This window comes from Tachysurus fulvidraco, chromosome 2 (genome assembly GCF_022655615.1).
Source record: "Tachysurus fulvidraco isolate hzauxx_2018 chromosome 2, HZAU_PFXX_2.0, whole genome shotgun sequence".
NCBI lineage: Eukaryota > Metazoa > Chordata > Actinopteri > Siluriformes > Bagridae > Tachysurus > Tachysurus fulvidraco.
In genome coordinates, this window is record NC_062519.1 from 23,643,692 (window position 1) to 23,665,859 (window position 22,168).

Here is a 22,168-nt window from a genome sequence, read left to right on the forward strand (position 1 = left end):
GTCTTTGCAACAAATATTTAGTCAACTGCTCTTTTAAGGCCAGTAGGGCTGTCAGAGTGGCCCAGTACAAATGGTGTGTAGTCTTTTTTGTGGCTCCCTTCTTCTTTCTTGCCCCATCACACTCCGTTTTTGATTTAGTTTCTGTTTTTATTTCTTCACTACTAGGGTTCAAACAAGGTACTCTGGCAATGAGATTGGTTTCATCATTATCTCCAAGAGTTGCATGCAATATAAATCTGTAATGAGCCCCGGTCAATTGATTATGACTGGTGGCTCTTAGTAACATGTCTACATAGTGAAGTGGTTTTGAAGGGGATGGGAGCATTTTTATGATGTCCCTTAAATCCCCTATTGACGGTGGATTGATAACCGTTGCTTAAACTAGGGTATATAGTTGCAATAGTTGCCAATGGCCCCTTATCATTATACGGTGGGGGTTGATTGCAAATGGCGATTTTGGTGTAGTTTTGGGATTAAACTTCGGCAAAGATTTTAGTTCCATTTTCGAGTTAGGAATAGAGTGATATTTATCTCAGATTAGTTTCATTTCTAGCCATTTCTTATAACCGTCTGTCATGTACTGATACTGTATTCCCAATCAGGGTCACCAAAGCCTCACATATTTGAATATAAGCAGATGCCAAATATTCCGGTTTAAAAGTACCACTGCGAGGATATGTCAAAAACTGAGGTTGTGATTCGGTCCACCCTGCTAAATTATCTAGCCAGGGGGTAGTATAACAACCTAGACCACAACGATTTATCCAGTCACGAGGAGTTTCCTCGTGGTCTGGCTTAGGATATTTTGTTCCTGAATTACCCATGTCCAACTACAGGTACAACCAATATTATTACACACAAACAACACAACACAATCAACACAGCACAATCAACACAACACAATCAACACAACACAATTGGAAACCAGCGACCGAGACAGAGAGGTGATCAAATAAATTTATAGCCTCTAACCTTAGAGACGTTTTCTGCATGCGATATTCCATTGGTTCAATAACCAGTGACGAATTCCCTTTCGCATCGTGCATACATTCGGTAATATCAATTTAGCTATACATCGATATGGATATCAGCACACAAGGTAAGTGCCTACACTTTGAACTGTATGACAAGATACCAAATCAGCACTTATCCGAGTACTGGTATCCCTGACGAGCCCCCAAGAACTGTAAGGACTCTGCTCAATTTCTGTTCTCCTGGCGAGTACTCGGGGAAGTCTCACTGAAACACATGAGTCAAAGTCTTTCAAAGAGAAGTTCCAAAGTTTATTAAGTAAAACAGGAATATATAGTCATACAAGAAGAAGGATGGTGTAATGTGTGTGCAGAGCTTAATGCTAGTGTCCACAAAAGCAGCCTTGGACGTTATCTCAAAGTAGGAACCCCCCAGCCAAAGTATCATGTTTCTTGCAACTGATTTCGGTGTTGCAAGTGTGATACGTGCAAACCAGGGGGTCCCGCTATGGTGGGGAGGGGGTTAAACTAAGGTCAAGGCGTCTGTGTGTGTGTAAGAAAGAGAAGGAATGTATAGGTGTTTGTGGGGGAGTGTGTGTGTGTTTGTGTGTGTGTGTGTGTGTGTGTGTGTGTGTGTGTGTGTGTGTGTGTGTGTGTGTGTGTGTGTGTGTGTGTGAAGAAGAAAGAACAATGTGGTCTGTACAGAAAGTCTGCAACATTATCAGAAAAGAATGCTTTATACAATTATTCTAACAGCATCTCACCAGGTTTGTTATTATAATGTCAGAGTTTACCTATAATGTCGCTAGGTATGGTATTCTGACTTAAGCGGGTCCCTTGTAGTAAAACTACATAAAACAAAGACAGAGCAAAGGACTTAGTAAGTTAGTCCTAGTCACATAAAGTGCATCTGTGCAACCTGGTGCAAAAGAAAAAAGACAGTGCAAAACAAAAGACAGTGCAAACAAACAATACAAGACATTACACGAAAGCCAACACACAAAAGCAGTGCCGCCCAGTGTACATACTTTATGTTCTACAGTACACATGCAGAAATACTAGAATGAAAACTTACTACAGTAGCAGCAGTTATATGAGGTATTGTGATGAATTTTGCAAAACAGCAATTGACTGAAATGTGCAAGGCAGCATGTGCAAAGAGCAAGACCAATGTGCAAAACAGCATGTAAACAGTTTGATATGGGTGTTGCTGTGTACACGGATGTACATTGGAAGAGTGTGTATTTGGTGTAGGTCAGGTAATCCATACAGTTGAGTGTGCATGTGTGTGTGTGCTTGGTACAGTTCAGTTATTGTGGAGTCTGATGGCTTGTGAAAGAGACTGTTATACAGTCTGGTCATGAGGGCCTGAATGCTTCGGTAACTTTTTCCAGATGACAGAAGGATGAAGAATGTGTGTTAGGGGTCTGTTGCTTTTACCACCACCTCCGAGTGTATTTTTTACACATTTTTGGAGGTCCCACCAAGATATCCCTCATCTGTGTGCCAGTCTTGAGGTTGATCCACACAATTGACTACTAGTGGGGAGAGATCTGGACAATCATGAGACTGTCCCAGCGATGGGATTCCATGCTAAGTGGTAAGATTTCGATTGAAATTTAAGATTTCAAGGCCTGGTTATGTTTACCTAGAGCTGTGGCTTGGACAGCTACTGTACATTCAGAATCTGAATCAGAAAAATCTTTATTGCCAAATATGTTTGCGCATACAAGGAATTTATTTTAGTGTCATACACTTCCAGTACAGCTATAGTACCTTTTCCACCGGAAAGAAACGGGTGCTGGTTCAAAGCTAGCACTGGCGCTGGTTCAAAGTTGGTTCCACTGGCGAACCTTCTAAGAACGGGTTTGCCTTTCCATCGGCTAGAGAGCCATCACAGAGCCGAGTGTGAAGTCACTGTATATGTGTCACGTTACACAGCAACGTTACACAGCAACGTTAGATGCTACTTTACTGTTAATGCTCATGGCTTTGTGAACTTACATTGGCATCAATGTAATTTGTATAAATGGAGGTTGTAATCGAGAAAGTACATGACATTATTTTATCGTTAACACAGAAAAAAGTTAGCCTTAGCATGTAGCCACCTACTATCATGTGTGCTGATAACTGATCATATTGTGGTACAGTAAAAGTGTATTAAACATTAGTATACTTAAGGTACATTATCAAATGTGCTAACAGTAGCCCCGCCCACAGATCCTGACACAAGTGGTTCTTAAGTCTTAAGAACCACTTTTCCTGGTTCAGATCCGGTGCTTTGGCTGTCGAAAAAGAAAGAACTGGTTCTAAATTAGGCTCTGGCTCTGAACCAGCACTCAAACTGCCTTGGTGGAAAAGGGGCATAAAAGACAACTGGAGAGTGAAGCACTGTGCACTACCTACTATGAGGCAGTAATGCAATGAAGGGCACAAAAGGGCTGCTCAACAAACTGCGGCCCCCATGCTCAGCGGCAAATTTGAGAATTATCACTGCATGAAGGAAGACGCTGACCAGAAATACATACCCTCTCGTTATGTCTTATTTAGTGGTCCAGTGAGAAAAAATTACTTACTGAACCAGTCACAAAGGATTTTAGGGGAGGAGACCTAACTCTTGGCCTGAACCTCAATAAAACTTCTCTAAATCCTATTATAGGGAAATATCACTGTGTATCAGGAAGACTGCCTCCCAAGGAAAATCCACTCTCCAAAATTATTGGACACAAGCACTTACAGTAATCATTGTTCTACTTCTTAAACATATGGTTCAAAGATTCAAAGCGTTTATTGTCATATACCCAGTGAGGTAAACAGGTTTCCCTGAGGAATGAAATTCTTACTTTGCCATCCACGAGAATGCCAGGACTGTACATACACACTGTACACACAAACTGTACATTATATAACTGCAATATAATATAGTATTGCAAGTGAGTGCAAATATACTTTAATAATGGCAGGAATAACCCAGGTATTTAAAGCAGCAATAACATTAATAGATGTGCAAAATTGAGATGCGGTGCAAATATTAATAGAATATTGCAAGGAGTGATGTGCTTAGATTTTTTGGTTCTGGTCAGAATTCTGGCAGCAGCGTTCTGTATGAGCTGCAGCTGTCTAATGGTCTTTTTGGGGATCCCAGTAAAGAGTCCATTGCAATAATCCACCCTGCTGGTGATGAAAACATGAACAAGTTTTCTGAACAAGTCCTGTCTTGAGACAAAACATCTAATTCTGGCTATATTTCTGAGATGGTAGTAAACTGATTTGCTTATCGCTTTCACATGACTACTGAAATTAAGGTCAGACTCTAAAATTACACCAAGATTTCTGACTTTATTTTGTGTCTTTAGACCCCTAGAGTCAAGGTGTGTGTTAACCTTGAGAGTTTCATCTTTATTTCCGAATACAATGACTTCGGTTTTGTCTTTGTTTAACTGGAGGAAGTTTTGACACATCCAACTGTTAATTTCATCAATGCACTTACATAGAGAGTCAATGGGGCTGTAGTCATTAGGGGACAGGGCTAAGTACAGCTGCTGTTGTTCTTCCTTAACCAGCTGGGTGGTGTTCATTGTCCAGGTGAGGTCCTCGCTGATGTGGACTCCCAGGTATTTAAAGCTGCTCACCCTCTCCACTTCAAGCTCTCAGATAAACAGTGGCTGGTGAGTTCCCTTCTTTTATCCACTATCATTTCCTTTGTCTTGTCTGTGTTGAGGGTAAGATTGTTGTCTTCACACCATGTCACAAGACTGTCCACTTCCTTTCTGTAGGCCACTTCATCCCGGCTGTGATACATCCTATCACTGCGGTGTCATCAGCGAACTTCAGAATGGTGTTGTTCTTGTGTGTGGCAAAACAGTCATGTGTGAACTGTGTGTTAAAGATAGGACTGAGAACACAACCTTGTGGGGTGCCAGTGTTTGTAATGATTGTGTCTGATGTCTTATTTCAAATCCTAACAGACTGTGGTCTGCCAGTCTGAAAGTCTAGGAGCCAGTCACAGAGTGTGGGGTGTAGTCCAAGTACAAGCAGTTTTTGGGTGAGTTTGTGAGGGATGACCGTATTGAAGGCGGAACTGTAATCAATAAAGCGGGTCCTGGTGTCAGTATCCTTATTTTCCAGGTGAGAGAGGGAAATATGAAGGGCAGCAGCAATGTTGTCTGGTCCTGCTGCTTTGCGGGGGTTGATTTTCCTCAATGCTTTGTGTACCTCAGCTGATGAGCCAGTAAGGGGTGCGGAGGGGGGTTGTTTGAGTGTGTGTGCCTCCTCTCTGTGTCAGTGCAGGAGGTTTCGAGGCGGGCGTAAAAGGTGTTGAGGTCATCCGGTAGGCTGTCTGAGGAGTTGAAATTAGTGCTTGCAGTGGTCCTGTAGTCTGTGATGTGCTGCATGCCTTGCCACATGTGCTCAGCATCGGCATTAGAGTAGAAGCTGTCCAGCTTCTCTCTGTACTGTCTCTTGGCCGCTGTAATGGCTTTTCTCAGTCCGTACTTAGCAGCTTTGTACTCTGTCTCATTGCCTGATGCAAATGCAAGTGAATGAGCACGCAGCATGTGGCGTACCTGACTGTTTATCCAGGACTTCTCATTGGGGAACTTCCTGATTTGCATGGTGGGTACAGTGTTATCAATGCATGTGTTAATGTACCCAGTCACATACTCAGCATAATCCTGGCAGAAGAGTTCTCAAAAGTGGCTGCAGTTTTAATCTCCAGTCTGTCAGAGCAAAGCAGTCCTGCAAGATGCTCTCCGTTTGTGGGGTCCAAAGCTTAACCTGTTTGGTAACAGGGTTCTTCTGTAAATAAACAGTACATAAACAGAGATATGTGGTCTGAGTGTCCAAAGTGTGGGCAGGGCGCAGCCTTGTATGCACCCCGTATGTTGCTATAAACTTTGTCTAATGTTTTTTTATCGCAGATGGGGGTGTCCACATGCTGATGATATTTGCGTAGGACAGTCTGTAGTTTGCACTGATTAAAGTCGCCAGCTGCAGTAAAGATGGCATCAGGGTGAGATGTCTCTAGTGCGTTTACTACATCGTGGAGCTTGCCTAGCTGTGGTGTTAACTCATGGGGGATTTAAACAGTGGCTATAAACACAGCGGTGAATTAGCTCGGTAAATAATAGGGACGGCATTTCAGCAATAAAAACTCCATGTCAGGCGAGCAATGCTTAAAAACAGTTTGTATGTCCTCTCAACAAGCGTTGTTAATAAACACACACACTCCACCCCCTTTGGCCTTACTGGAGGCTGTGGTCTGATCTATTTGGTGTATGAAGTGAGTTTGTAGCTGAAGAGAAGATCCCAGGACTTTATCTGAAAGCCAGGTCAAAAATTAGAGCACAGCACTCTCTTATTTCCCACTGTGACATAATCCTAGCTCTCAGCTCGTCCAGTTTGTTTTCCAGAGATCTCACATTGGCTAACAGCAGGCTTGGTAGCGGTGGTCGACTAGTGCAGTCTTTTAGCTTAGCATGAAGCCCTCCCCTCTTGCCTCGTTTGCATCGCCCGCCTCCAGAGCACTCTCCTCGGGTCAACTATTTCACTTGAGCTCGGTGCTTCGGGCCTTCCTGGTGATGGTGGTGTTGGTTCTGGGAGCGACTGATGTGTTGTAGCTTCGGAGGTATAAATTCGTGAATTTGTGGTGATTGGATGAATTGGCAATGTCCAGTAATGCCTGTCTGCTGTACATAATCAGTGCACCGCATTGAACATAGAACAAACAAAGAAAAACCGGCATTCAAGAGCACAGCGAGCAAAGACGTATGCCTCAGGGGGCGCCATGACCAGTTTCAGTGGGGATTGAACATAGGACATTCTGCATGTAAAGCAGACATGATGCATGATGCATATGTGGGCGGTGCTATGCCATTACATGTTCCATGTTCCCGTCATGTCACCTGTTCCTTGTTAGTTTTGATTGCTTTGTTCGGTTCTTTTTGTATTCATGAGTCTTTGTACATTTCACATTGACATGTTGATTATTATTAGGTTAACATTGTTATAGTTATGTGATTGCCATGTTTGCCATGTTTTGTTTGTTTCATTATCTAAGGTTTTCCATGTCAAAGTCATGTTTAGGTTCCATGGTTAAGTGCTAGTTATGTCATGTTTAACATTTTGTTTAATAAAACAGTGGATGCACGGGAATCCTGCGTTTTGGACTGATTCACTACTACAGGTAGATGCGCCACAGCTGGAGATATGGTTTGGATCCCTGTTCATTTACAGAATTACTCAACTTACTTTACAGACCCAGTGGAATTGGCCAGTGCAGCGTCAATGACTTATGTACAGGCATCACCGTGGATTATTCGCGAAGACATCTAATTATTCATCTGTCCGCTTCGCCTTTTGATCAGGTGGAGGATGTGGACTCCTTGTTCCTGTTTTCACAGGATGCCTTCACTCCCGGTCCAGTTGATGACAGTGATCCACATGATGGTCCAATGCAGGACACCACTCGGATTTATGTTGGTGGAGAGCAAAAATATTTTTCTTTTTCTTTTTAATATAGTTAATTTGAGGGCAATCCTTAAGTCTCACCCTTAATGGGGGTTTATGTCAGGAGCCCAGAGGGGGGGCTGGCAGGTGTTTTCTCATCACTTGATTTACTGTTTCTATGTGGATGGTGCTACCTGTTACTGTACCTGTTCCATGTTCTGGCCATGTCACCTGTTCCTTGTTTGTTCTAATTGGTTTCCTTATATATGTCAGTTCAGTTCTCTTTTTGTTCATAAGTCATTATCTAAGGTTTTACATGCACTACTAACAGGCAGACACACCACAGGTGGAGATTCACGTTTGATTTCTACTTGTTACACATTGATACTATATGAGAGAAAAATTAATTAAGTCAAATATGTTAAAACTAGTGTCTATGAAATTCCTCTGCCAATTAAGTTTCAGATATGATTCTTAAAAAAAGTTTAATATTGAAAGAGAGATTTCTTGTAGGAAATTCTATACATGAATACATTCAACACCTTCTATACTGTACTTATCCAGTTGAATCAGTGCTTTCAGAGGTGAGAAAAAGGTGGAATATTTAAGTCCAGAGAAAAAGGAACAATTAGCTTCATTTGCATTCTTTAAAAACCTGGTTCACACCCATCACAATGACATGGTGACCTTTAAGAAGTTGGTAAATTGTAAGAAATCCAGTAAAGATTTGAAGGAAAGTCATGAAAAATCTACAATATGAAGTCAAGAGGTTCCTTTTTTTAATTTATTTAAAATGCTAAAATTAGTATGTATGAAATTCCTCTGCCAATTAAGTGGCTGAGCTATGTATAATAAAGCGTTATACTTAAGCGTTATAGCAAGTCTTATAGAGAATTCTGTACATAAATACATTCAACACCTTCGTACTCACCCACTGGAAGCAGTGTTTTCAGATATACAAAATTGTGAATTACATTTATTAGTATATTTGAGCTCAGAGAAAAGAGAACATTTAGGTTCATCTGCATTCTCCTGGATCACACCAATCACAATGACATGGTGACCTTTCAGAGTTTAGGAAACTGTAAGAGAGTCTATAGCAGGATATGATATCTCACTGGAATCATGCATTTCTTTCATTAATTAACAGCATCTTAAGACATATATGTACATTCAACCAATATGGACCTTTGTCCAAGAGGTTCCATAGTGAAGTGGTCATCACGTCTTCTTTACAGGCTGAAGGTCATAGTTTGACCTTTGTCTTTGACCCCCAGTGGAACCCATAGGGGTTATAATGACATGATGACCTTTCAAAGGTTGGTAGACTGTAAAATAAAATGTAATGAGGAGCTTTTGGAGTAGCTCCAATTTACCAGATGGCAAATGTCTGTAGAGCTTTGGTCTGAATGTTGAACCTTGTGTTGCCACTGAAATCCATAACCCACACATAGATTTTTTTTTATTTAAAAAGTTGGAGGCTATATCAACAAATTTCTTTAATATAATCTTATTAAACAATGTGTAGATTTTATTTTACTTATTTTACACTTGAAATTGTAATTTGCTAGTTTTTCTAGTTTTTCGTTTTGTTTACTTTTGAGAATTTATTTCTGCAAAATTATATTCCACTAGAATCGACCATTTTAAGCTTGAAATTAAAAAATGCGTCTAGAAATGGTTTTATGGTTTTATTTCTTTTGTTGTTACCAAATAATTTAAAATTTCAAAATGAGAAAAATTAAAACTTTTATTTACTCACAATATTCAATAACCAACTGCTAAGATGCAGTAAGTACAAGTTATAAAAACAATTTATTTAAAAAGGAAATGAAAAAATGAAAAAAAGGAAGAAAATATTAATTTTGTTGAGAAACTGTTTTGGCCAAATAAATAAATAAAATAAATAAATAAAGTGAGGAGAAAAAAATGCTTTCCTTTATGTTTATGCCCTCTACTGGAAACAATTTATTAAATGGAAGTGTAACGAGTTTGTCCTGTAAATTTAATGCTATTGTACATCTTTGCCTGTGTGTATTTTAACTAGAACTCTTTATAATGAAAAAAAATTAAGTTCTAATCAAACAATGTTTTCATTCATTGTGCAAATAACCTCTGTTAATGTCCACATCCTGTTATGAGACTGCTGACGTGCTGTTTCTATGCTGCAGCTGCAACAACATGGCTAAAGTGTTACGTCACCTTAGAGATGTAAACACTGCTTTCATTATATTACGTAGGTAAACTGTCTTGCGTCATGTGGTGTGGTTATGTTGTTTTCTAACCGCATAAAACAAGTCGTTCATCAACATGAAAAATACATATGAATGCTGTTCAGTGGTTTTTAACGTATATTTGTAATTGTGGGTGTTTTTTCTGCTGTATGTGAAACATTGCTCGTGGTTTGTTTCACTTCTTGTTAGAGGGTACAAAGCCCATTAATTATTAATGTACTGCCATTAAACATGCTGTAAATTAAACCTGTTGTCTTCGATTTGTCTGTTATTTATTTCCTAAAATGATTTTTTTTAAAAACTTCTTTACACCAAGACTTTTCACTGTACACCTGACTGGCATGTTGTATAATAAATGCAAACAGTGACTAACCAGAGTGAGATTTTGCTGATATGCCACCGGGGAAGAAACCACACCTCTTCTAGATTGCCACATCCTGTTAAGAAGTGTGGTTTCTGTGACATCAGTCAATAATCTGTTTTATGGCTTGCTTCTGTATCTCGGATACGCTTGCTTACTATCATGGCTAAAATGTTACATTTCATCACAGTTCTAATCACTTTCATCATATTACAAGGTAAGCCTGCTGGGTATTTTTCATAATTTTATGGGACTGCTGTAGATACAGTATATTGCTTTAGATTACAAATACACAAATTACAAATGCACAAATTGCAAAAATTAAGAAGCTGAATGCTGTTATAACAGTGTATACAGATTTGGAAATGTACATTTTATTTTATGCCAGTAATTGACAATTCATTTCCACATTGGGTACTTCATTATCACGATTGCTAATATTTAAAGGGAAGTTTCTTTGTTGGATATGAAAGCCATATTATGGCATGCAGCTGTGCAAGAGAAATAAGGTGATAAAGAAATAAGGAATAAAATATGACAGGTTGAACTGTTATAAGAAAATAATAAACTTTGGGGTTGTAAATTGTATATATATATATATATATATATATATATATATATATATATATATATATATATATATATATATATATTATTATTATTATTTGTATATTGTAACTTTTTTTTACTTTATTAATAAACAACATTTCATGTTTTATACCATTTGTTTTTGTTATAATGTTCTGGATCACCCACAAGACAAGGTACTGTATGTGCTGGTGTCATAATATAGCTATATAAAAACTATACTATAACTCTAACTAGAAAGTCACTCCTCAACCATCAACCTCAATATGTTTCTTTTTCTTGATGTTAAGATGAGAAAGAAATCCTAAAAGGAATAAAATGTGTTCTGGCAGGAAACATATTGACACTGGAGACAATTCCATAGCTGCTAAATAATCGAAAGATAATTGTTTCCTATAAATAAACAGGAAAGCGTATCAGTAATTGTACATTCACAAAACATTTTCTGATCAGTTTATTATTAGATTTAGTTTATATGGCGTGTCTGATTCAAGTTCCTGTGAATCAGATGTTACTGTAAAAATGATATGTTAAAATGAGCACAATAAATATAAACCCATCAGCTGGCATTATTGTGAGAACTGCCATGAATTAATTCTTTCTGAGTAATCAGAGTTGAGAATTCAGCGACACTGTGGCATAAAATTAGCATGTACAAGTTATTCAATAACTGCTGCATTATACACATCACTGACACTAATCTCTGCTCAAGATAATGCTAAAAAAAATTCTCACCATGATCCACAGTTAACACAACTACAATGAATCAAACTACAAGTCAAGCCACCACCAAAAGAACCCAGCCTTCAAGCGCAGAATTGACCTCCACCTATTCTTCCACCACTTCTCCAAGCACGGTGTCCTCAACTTCTGCTTTGAGTAAAGAACATCCAACAAGCAGGACATCTCTTGCAACTAGCATTAATCAAACAGCAACATCTTCTCAGCCCCCCACAGCAACAACTGTCAAGATCACAACCACTGGCAAAACCAGTACAGGTTCAGCAATGAAGAATAGCAGTGAAACCACAGCTTTTGGGTCATTATCAACCAGCCTGTCATCTACTAAAGAACCCAGATCAACAGCTGCTTCAACAGGAACAGTCAGTGCAGTCTCACATTCAGGTACAAACTATAAAGAACGATTCTGTATGAAATCTAAAATAATAATAATAATAATATCAATAGTTATTATTATTATTATTATTATTGTTGTTGTTGTTGTTGTTGTTGTTATTTACAGGAAGATCCAGTAAATGAAAACAGTATAAATTTATAGGAATAAGAATGGTACCTTATGCATTCTCTGAATTATCGAACCATTTTAATATAACAGGTCCACTGCACTTCAAGGATTCTACATAGATTTTTTTTTTTTTTTCAGCTTGGACTGGCCAAGTACAGAACCCCAGACTTTAAATATCTACTTTAAACATTATTATACATATCTACATGTTAAACCATGTTTAGTTTCATTACTAATTTCAAAATTGTATTTTTTTTGTATTTTCATAGAGATCACAACTACTGACCAAACCAATAAGGCTTCAGCGGTCACTAACATCAGTCAAACCACTGATTTATCGTTAAAAGTCGTTTCATTAATAACCATCCTGTCATCTACTAAAGGACCCACATCAGCAGCTGCTTCAACAGGAGAAGTCAGCGCAAACTCAGGTTATATACTGAACCTAAAATGGTTCTATCACTTGTTTTAAATGTTTAAATGTTTCTTCTGAACCATTCTGAACATCATTTAGGATTCGTTATTATTATTATTATTATTATTATTATTATTATTATTATTATTATTATTATTATTATTAGTAGTAGTAGTAGTAGTAGTAGTAGTAGTAGTAGTAGTAGTAGTATACAGTATACACATTTAGGCAAGACAATACAGCAAATTCAAACACAGTATGAATGTATTTAAAAAAAAACACTTATGTAAAATGCATATAGTATTAATAACAGCAAAACGTTTAAGTGTTTCTATCAATTTCAGTCACTATTTCAGTTTGAATTGCTTCACATATTACTTATTTAAGCAGGTTTGTTAATAAAAACATGTCGACTACTGTTGCTACAATACATTAATATGATTCTTATATTCTGATACAGCTTCCGGTAATGAGGGAAAAGACAACTTGGTGATGAACCCAGGTCTTGTTGCAATCCTGTGCATATTCTTTATAGTTTTGGCTTTGGTCCTTGTGGTTGCGCTTGCCAAGATCATCAGTTACAGAAGAAATTCCCAGTTTGAAAGGCTAAAAGATTTACCGATGGTGAGGTTCTAACTGCTCACAACCTTTAGTAATGATTGACTTTCAGTCATCGTCAAACAAAATGTGGAAACTAGTTTTATATAATCTTTTATTCATTCTTTCTTGCAGTCCCAGCAGAGCAAGGTGAACGAGAGTGCACCGTTTGCTCAATATCCTCCAAAATAAACAAGACTTTCATCATGTGGGCATCAGAACTGAAAGTGTATATGCAGACTGGGAAATGGATGAAGTTATAGAGTCATATCATATATGTTTAAAGTAATACAGTATAAATGATTTCATTTGAATGCTTTTAAATTCTTTTCATATTCGAATGAGTCTGTTCGGGTAATTCACATGATCATAACAGCATGCTACGATTATATGTCTGCTTTTGAGTATGTGAGACATACAGTAGAGAGAGATAGAGCAAGCATGGGTGTGTGTATGTTTAGGTAAGTTTGTGAGTTTATCATTGAGCCGTGTCATTTCTGTTTGCCCATGATACGGTATTTTCACTAACTAGACTTTATTTCCTGTTAAAACTATTGTGGGTCATGTTTGCAAGGTTGTTGAGACTACAAATAAAACTACAAAGTGCTGTATGTTTCCGCATAGCTTTGAATACTAAGAGATACTTAGAGTTAGTGTCTTTTAATGTAATCGATACATTAACCATTGTGACATTGCTGCCTCACATTTCCAGAGTCCCAAAGTTCAGGTTTCTGTCTGTGGGTTTTTCATGTTCTGTATCCATGAGCTTCCTCCAGGGGGCTCTGGAGACATTCCACTAAAGGAAATGATGACTCTAAATCCTCCATACAGTAGGTGTGTGTGTGTGTGTGTGTGTGTGTGTGTGTGTGTGTGTGTGTGTGTGTGTGTGTGTGTGTGTGTGTGTGTGTGTGTGTGTGTGTGTGCACAGTGCCTTGTGATAGCCTGGAGTGTATCCCCAATTGACAGTGTGTTCCTGGGATAGACTCCAGGTCCCTGGCCAGAATAAAGCGCTTGCTTAGGATGAAAGAATGCAAGGGTAGATATAACGCCCAACTAAATGAAAAATGATAACATGGCAGACGGGATTTAGGACAGAAATTTCTATATTAAAAAAAAGAGACTTAATTATCTTTGGGAATAATAATACACAATAAAAAAACTTTTAATATGTTAGTGCACACAGGGGTTACATTATTTATATAGAAATATAAACAATTAATCTAATTAATAAATCAATAGACAACTAAGACTCACCTTTATAGATTGCTTTGCTTGGGGATGAACCCAGGTCTTGTTGCCCAGAAAAAAGGGCACTGGAGTGGTACCTTCAGGACTACTTTTTTGTACTGTAACTTTAGTATGTATATTTTACTAGAAAGTGATTATGGTATATGTAGATTCAATTGTTGTTGTTTTTTTATTATATCCTTGCTTTAAACTGAAAAATACTCTCTGGACCTGGCCGATCTATCCTGTTGCTATACTTCTGGTTGTTTGTCACCATCACTCTCTACTTCTGATTATGGCTCCACATAAGAAACCAAAAGATCACCATGAGAATACTGTGAATGGTACAACATTTACATAAAAAAAAAAAAAAAAAAAAAACATCAAGAGATGGCAGTTCATTTGCAATTCATTTGCTAGAAACATTTCTATTTGAGAGACTTTAAGTTAAGATTGTAATGAATTCATAAATGACTCTCATACTCAAAAAGGTGTTTATAACCTCATAATTTTCTGGTTACACAATTGCACTTGTTATCTGTATCATATACAGCTATGTTACCCAAAATTTGAATGGCTTCTCTTCTGAGTCTGGTTCCTCTCAGTGTTTTTTTTTTTCATGTCTCCTGCAATTTTCACACACAAAGATCTCCAGAATGCGCAAGCCTTGAGGCGTATAAGCTACAGCAGAAAAAGCTCACATCTGGATCCAATCTTGTTAAGCAAAATATCTATGGCTACTGTGGGCTCAGGCTCCCCTTAACTAAACAGCTGAGAAGCTGCTTCACTGGAGTTCACAATTACTTATTGTTACAAAGCACCTTACCTGAAACTCGTCATGGTGAGCTAATAAAAAAAAACTCAAGCTTTCAAATACAAATCAAAGCTAAAGAATAGCAACCCCGATCTGCCAAGGAGCGCGTGCACTTTGTTTACATCTGGAGTTACTCATTTCCTGCCACGTGACCAAACCAGCGTCATTTGCAGTGAACTTTTGCTTCAGAGTTTGAAGTTTGACAGCAAGTAAAGGACCTGCCGTGAATAAAAATGTAGTCAGGCATAATGCGCCAGTGTTCCTTTCACTCCGTGTGCCTTTCAGCATGTCTAACTAGAAATTATTAACTCTGAAAATACAAGCAAACAAACAAAAACTAGTCTCAATTGTGGCGTTGATTTCCTCAAGACTTTCAACACAGATTTCTTCAAGGCTTTCTTCAACACATCTTTTAAGTAAGTCTCAAAGTTATTTATTCTTGAATAGTCAGCCTTTTTTATTCCTGTAGTCTTAAGTGAATGTTACAGACCTCTGAAAACTGTTTGGACTAATCTTCCTGAATTTAGATAACATTGAAATGCACTTCCTTCAGATTTGAAACATGAGGTTGATGTTAGAAACGAGAGTCTTATGACATTTACAGCGCCCAACTCATTCATCTTCATTCATTCATTCATTCATTCATTCATTCATTCATTCATGTTTTGAAGTTTTTTTAATGCTAAAAATTTCAATCCAGCACCTTTCTCTAGTTTGGTCATCAGAGAAACTCTAAAATGTCCTTTGTAGATCTTAACCTTTGCGGATTTTCATTTCACTTTCAAAGAAACATTCCATGTAGAACCGTTTTGGAAAAGCTGTGAGTGATTACCATCAGAAAATCCCTTGAGAGTCTCCTTTACACAAACAAAAAAAAATCAGTTTTAATGCAACATCTGGAATGCATGTGCTGCATATCAATTGCTGTTTTAAACATGTCCTGTTATGCGGAAAAATACCTACATCCTCATTTGAAAAAAAAATAGAGAAATATATTCTAAACACAAACTTTAAAAAATGCATCCTGTGCATAAACTTTAGTGTGAATGTATGGTGTGCAGCAGTGCATGGTGGCTTAGTGGTTGGAACATTTTCTTCACACCTCTGGGGTGCCATTTAGTAGAAACATGATAGGGGTTTCTGTCTTAGCCATGTATCTGTGTAGATTTTTCATGTCTAAAGGTTTAAGCCTGATTGGCATCTCTAAATTGTGAGTAGGTGTGTGAGGATGTGGGGTATTGTGTCATCTGCCTTGTGTCCTGCTCGCACCCTGTGTAGGATAACAGACACAGACTATGTATTTATAAATGTTTCGCTGTGCAGTAAGGTATCTGACTATGTGCTGAAGTTATAATAGCAGGCTTTTTACTTATAGCATCTGTTTGCGCCAAGCATGTACTGTAAAAGAAAAGATAATTTTTTCTGCTTCTTCCAATCCGAATATCAGCACCTTGTCATAATGGAAAAGTAATGATGTCTCTGTTTAATAGAGGACCATTAAGCGATTCAGTCAAAGACACTATAAAGGGTTCGAAATCAATGCACTCCATTTAAAAGCCATTTTGGAAGACATTTGCGAGCCAGAAACAGGTCAAGCACTTATTCATTCAATCTGTTAGTTAAGCCTTGATGAGAATGCAATTGTGTACTCAAGATCTTTTTAAATTGCATTTCCAGTCTTATTGTAGTGCTCTGCTTTTCATTATTTTGAACAAAAAAGATTAACCGATCAAATCTGAGCAATCTTGATACAGACCACTATCATACATACCATCTACATACCATCATATATTTGACGTCACCTGTCACCTTATGAAGGAGTCATAGGCTGAACTGTTATGTCTCAGCTCTCTTTATAACCCTGTGTAGTAGTATTAATCTGCGTCAGTGCGCTTGACACTTCAAAAGAACTTATGGGTGTGATTTATGACACCCGGTGATAAGTGATAACAGATGAAGGCACTGTGATGTGCATAGGGTTAGGGTTAATATTATAACGGACGATTTGTTCATATACATTTTTTACATTTCTTTTTCGTGAGCTTGCAGGTTGTGCTTGCTTTGTGTTTATGATTCTACTAAGATGCTGTTGAAATTTGACCTCTGTCAAGTGACTGAAGCTCAGTTATTCCTCTAACTCAACCTCTGCCTTTATTTTTTTCTTATTGTAGGCATCATAGCGGGGAAATTCCATGTCAATGTCTTCTCGCCTGCCAACAGAGGTAACCCACATCCTACATGTCTGTAATCCATTTGCAAATCACATGAATCACCCAGAAAGCAACGATTTTAAGTTTAAGTAAACTTGTTGTATATAATGGTCATACCTTATAAAGGAAAAGTGACGTAGCTCATTAGCTATGCACATAAAGCACATAATAGGACTTTGCCCATATAAAATTACACTTTACTACCTAAAATCAAAAGGCAACTGGGTAAATGAGTGCAAAGAGCTACGTTTTCTTTCAGATATGCATGCATACAGGTTGCATTAATTGTGGGTGGAGGGAGTCATGCTGTTGTAAAGGCTTATCTTACACACGTTAAGTACCTACAAACAATCACGTTCTCCATACAAGCCCAGTACAGAGTACACACACTGCTCCATTAAATTTGCTGGATCGGAGGAATTAACAACAAGAAAATATCAGCAATATGCTACATTGTCAGGAAAGTCAACACTGAATAATTAGCTTTTGGAGAACTGCCAGCTGTTAACTGATAAATTATTCAGTGTAAAATCTTTGATATCAAGTACGTATCAACAACTTTGATGATATCAACAACTTTGTTTTTCGTCTTAGTAACATATTGGGAATTTGTCACAGGTTAACAAATCAGATTGCTGTTTGCTGGTCATTTGAAAGAATATAGTGCTTCTGATAGAAAGGCTTTCAAATAGAAATGAGTCATATGAATGTGATATGAACATGCAGACTCACTCAAGTCTTACTCCTTACGCAGTGAATATCATATTATGTCAAAGGTCTGAAGTTAGCAGCCAACACCTACTTGAACTTTATAGCTGTTACATAAATGGAGATATAAGTTACTGATTATTTGATTATAGAACAATGAAGACATAACAAAATATTTTGTGTGTCATGTGCGACATACATTCATTCATTATCACAACGAACAAAATCGGTCAAGTAATATATGCTGCGGAATTAATATTCATTATTTCATTATTTAATTCATTCACTTATTCAAATAGCATTACTTCCAAGTTTTTCCTTCCTCAATAGTATCTTATATAGTATCTGAACTGCCTGCAGTTTTGTTTATATCCTCTTTCCTCTTCTTTATTCAATAACATATAAAGGCCTCCAGAAATACTGGAAAATAATGAGCGATCTAGACAAAAGTCTGGATAAACTTCATGTATATTTGTATATGTGTGTGTGTGTGTGTGTGTGTGTGTGTGTGTGTGTGTGTGTGTGTGTGTGTGTGTGTGTGTGTGTGTGTGTGAGTGTGTGAGTGTGTGTGTGTGTGTGTGTGTTTGTGTGTGTGAGTGTGTGTGTGTGTGTGTGTGTGTGTGTGTGTGTGTGTGTGTGTGTGTGTGTGTGTGTGTGTGTGTGTGTGTGCTCTTATGAAAAGGATCATTTTCAATAGGTTGGTGTCAGGTCACCTCAAAAACTCCTTAAAGTTACAACCGAAAACCCTGTTATGATTTATTCCTTACATAATCAGTCATGGAGGCAGTGCAAATGTGTAAATGAAGTCACGCAGAGTCGTACTTGATATCAGAGGAACTAACAAAGCAATTAGTTTGATGTGGATTTATTAATTGTTACATCGCATATCTTTGAATATTTAGTTAATAATCATTACTGCTCATCAAACACTGATGCTTTTAATGCATGCTAATTTGCTTTCTGATGGCCTTCATTTAGTCTTTAATCAGATCTGTTTCGACTATGACATTTAATGAAGAGGTTCCCTGCCGATGTTCCCGGAGGAGCGGAGTTCATGACACAAACAAAGAGAGAGGCGTAGCGTCAATGCATCTTCTAGTTTTATTACTGTGTTGTTGAATTTATTTCGAGCTAGAGAGGTCGTGTCGGAGTTAGAAATAATCAAATTGTGATTTATCTTCATTTATGTGCTGCTTATTCAGGCACTGTTCTGTATGGTTTTGCATTCATTCATTTTCATTTCAAGACTGAAAAAAGTGATTTGAAATACAAAAAAAGTGTACACAAAGCTTTATGTTTAAAAAAAACCTTTTGCACAAAAAGTGGCAAAAAATTTTTTTCTTTAACTCAATTAACCCCTGACCTGGACATACTGTAAAGTACTGTATATAATAGCAATTATTGGGTCAAAAAAGGCTGATGAATGAAACAAATTTAACTGAGTGACAGTAAAGGAGGTTGACATGCTAGCCGATAAAAGCGTCAGGTTTTACAATTTAAAGAATTACCTAATAAAAGTCTTATGAAAACACAATCGGATTCCAGACTATTTTGCAGTGAAACGCGGAAGAATAACTAGATAGAATACAATTGTGCTCATGCTTGAATTCAGAAATATCTGATTTCTTTCTTAAATTTGTCAGGCGAACCAATTGGAAGGTTTTTTTTTATTAACGAAAGATGAATTTGTTTCTGAATTTAGTGTGTAAAAAGCTGCTTGCTTTAGAATTTCAGATCAAAATAAAAAAAATGACGTGAATGCAATGTACATGGACCCAGCGCCTACATTTTTTTACATTTAATGAATGCTATCATTGTCTCTGTATTTAGATATGTACTTGTATGTATGTGCAAATGATATCCTGATGTTTGGTGTCATTATCTGCCTTGAATATTTACTGTGTGGTCACCGCCATAGAATTATGGTACCAGAGATAATTCTGTTAAAGATATACTACATCAAAATCCTAAAATTTTACAATACATGCAGGATATATCTCGCTAGTTATTGTTGCTATCTGTGTCTCTCATCTATAGACCAACTGTAAGTGAACACAAAAAAAAACAGACAGCATAAAAGAAAACGCATTCAAAACTAGTTATTCGAGTTTCAAGGGTTTATCAGTTACACGTGTATTTGTAGCAGGTGCAAAGGTAGAGTGAAATGATATGTGGCGATTTCAATGACTGTACGGTAAAAGACAATGCAAACAAAACAAGATCATAGAAAATATGCACATGTATGTGTTAATGTCATATGCGTATGTTAATGTCAGTTGGAAGGAGTCGGTGGTCATGAATTCAGGATTCTGTGACCCAGTGGCTGTGGATGCATTTTCCAGTTTTGCACCATCTGGTGGAGATGTTCATCAGGCTTGTTCATGTATTGACCTTTTGATCCGTGCAGCAGACCTCACCACCCACTGCAGGGGTTTGAGTTCCTCAGCACTGTAGTTCATGTACCAGGTGAGGATGCTTTCTGTTTGTGGTGTAGAAGGACTGCTGTGTATCTGAGGTGAGGTTAAACGTCCTCAGTTGAAGTAGATGGCAGTGATGTTATCTTACCTTCTATAGTGTAGTAGAAGTGTGCAGAGCCTTGATGGCTCCTTGACCGATGTGTACACTAAGGTGTTGAAACTGCTTACTTTTTCCACTGGTGTACCATTGAGTGTGTAAGCTGTGTGTCCTTCATTGCTCCCAAATTAATTGGACCTTTTGACATTTAGGAACAGGTTGTTGGACTGGGATGACAGGGTTTTGGCCACCACTACTGTGTCATCTGCAAAATTCACAATGGTGTTGGTGTGTCATGTGCTATACAGTCTTTTGTGTACAGCAGAGGGCTTAAGACATAGCCTAAGGGAGCTCCACCAAAAGTCCAGAATAGCCTTAACAGCAGAGTGAGGAGCATAGGCCCAGCTGCCCAAGCGTATCATACACCCCAAGCAGGAATATCATTAGCATAGTCTCCCATAATTCATCTTTCCCATGTCAAGATGAGATAAGGTGTTGTGAGGTCATGGGAGATGGCGTCATACATTGATCTATTTGATGGCTCCAGGATTTGGTGTGGGTCAAGTGTGCTGGCCACAGAGGAGCATATGAGGCCTTGAGGTCTCTCAAGTCCCTTTATCACCACATAGAAACCATAGAAATCATAACCATAGAAATGGTTAAGAACCAAAATGTATGCAGTAGCATTACAATTTCCCTTTACTCTTACCTTTAAAGAGGCTCAAACCTGTTTCAGCATGACTATGGGCCTGTGCACAAAGCGTCCTTGAAGACATTAATGGTTTCCGAGGCTGGAGTGGAAGATCTCAATTGTCATGCACAGAGCCCTGACCTCAGTGAGAACTTTTGGAATGAACTGGAATGCTGACTGGCCCCCAGGCTTACTCATATGTGCTTGGTTATCATAACAGCAAAAGGGAAAACGATATGTGTGTAGTTGTCCATGTGTCCACATACATTTATCCATACAGTTTAGTTACCTGTTACCTTTATTTGTTGTGGAACCTTCACAAAAAAGGGTTGTTACTGATATCACATTATTGAATCCATAATTGTTCATTTTAAATAACAAATCGTAGTAAATCTAAGTAAAGACTTGATTTATTATTATGTGTCAGTAGCCGGGGATAAAAACAGATCCAAATGCAGGATAGTGTAACAGAGACACAGACTAGGACACAGACTAAACAACAGATGACATAACAGAGGATTCCACGCTGCTTAAGGCAACGTGGCTCGACTAAATACTAATAACAATCAGACATGAGGAACAGGTGTGCAGAGGCGGGAAGGAAGAGACAAGGCCGGGGCAGACACGTGAACACAAAACATAAACGAAAGCACGTGGCCAAAAGATAGAATAGACAATAGAAAAGATAATGTAATCAAAAAAGCATGTCCAGCATTATTGGCTACTGTAACAGAAAATTAATCTAACACGTTCTGGTCAGATTTCAGAAATCAACTGTATAAACGTTTTTACAGATAACCATTCCTGAAAAAGAAAACAGGGGATTTGCTTTACTCATGGGCCAGTCTTTTTGACAGCCCTAGGTGTCCTCTCTGCCCCCAGATAAAATCAGTCATGGATGCTAAAATGCAATGTTGCTTCTGCCTTATTGCTGAGCAGATGGATGCACAGTCAGACCTCAGTCCCATTCTGTGGTGACTTACACAGTAGGCTTGTTTCATAAATTCTTGTTGAAGAGAAGCGAAAAAATAGGTCAGCCCTGAATATTTAATGTGAATATTGACTAAATATTAAACAATTCAGTGCAATGCAGTGATCAGAGTAGCTGTATAACATAACTCATCAAAGGTGGTGTAAATTTCCTT

At 37.9% G+C, this 22,168-nt stretch overlaps 2 protein-coding genes across 3 annotated transcripts in view; both read left to right on the plus strand.

Annotated features, from left to right (window-relative positions):
- The first annotated feature begins 9,695 nt into the window (after positions 1-9,695).
- Positions 9,696-13,498, plus strand: LOC113646119 (A-agglutinin anchorage subunit-like). The gene is made up of 5 exons (XM_027152132.2): positions 9,696-10,230; positions 11,349-11,726; positions 12,117-12,278; positions 12,723-12,886; positions 12,995-13,498. Exons 1-5 carry the CDS (start codon positions 10,176-10,178, stop codon positions 13,049-13,051), a joined length of 816 nt encoding a protein of 271 aa, XP_027007933.2. The 5' UTR covers positions 9,696-10,175; the 3' UTR covers positions 13,052-13,498.
- Positions 13,499-15,081: 1,583 nt separating this feature from the next.
- The window catches only part of pde4cb (phosphodiesterase 4C, cAMP-specific b), a 67,552-nt gene continuing 60,465 nt past the window's right edge, over positions 15,082-22,168 (plus strand). For both annotated transcript variants that reach the window (XM_047810561.1, XM_047810565.1), the window contains exons 1-2: positions 15,082-15,316; positions 17,072-17,122. In XM_047810561.1, the coding sequence (XP_047666517.1) occupies positions 17,093-17,122 (30 nt within the window). In that variant the 5' untranslated portion in view covers positions 15,082-15,316; positions 17,072-17,092. The remainder of the gene's footprint in view (positions 15,317-17,071; positions 17,123-22,168) is intronic.

Excerpts from the sequence above, each read along its gene's own strand:
- LOC113646119 (XM_027152132.2), top strand. The coding sequence starts at position 10,176 with ATGGCTAAAATGTTACATTTCATCACAGTTCTAATCACTTTCATCATA. Across the intron at positions 11,727-12,116 it reads CAGTGCAGTCTCACATTCAG|AGATCACAACTACTGACCAA; the intron begins GTACAAACTATA and ends GTATTTTCATAG. Across the intron at positions 12,279-12,722 it reads AGAAGTCAGCGCAAACTCAG|CTTCCGGTAATGAGGGAAAA; the intron begins GTTATATACTGA and ends ATTCTGATACAG.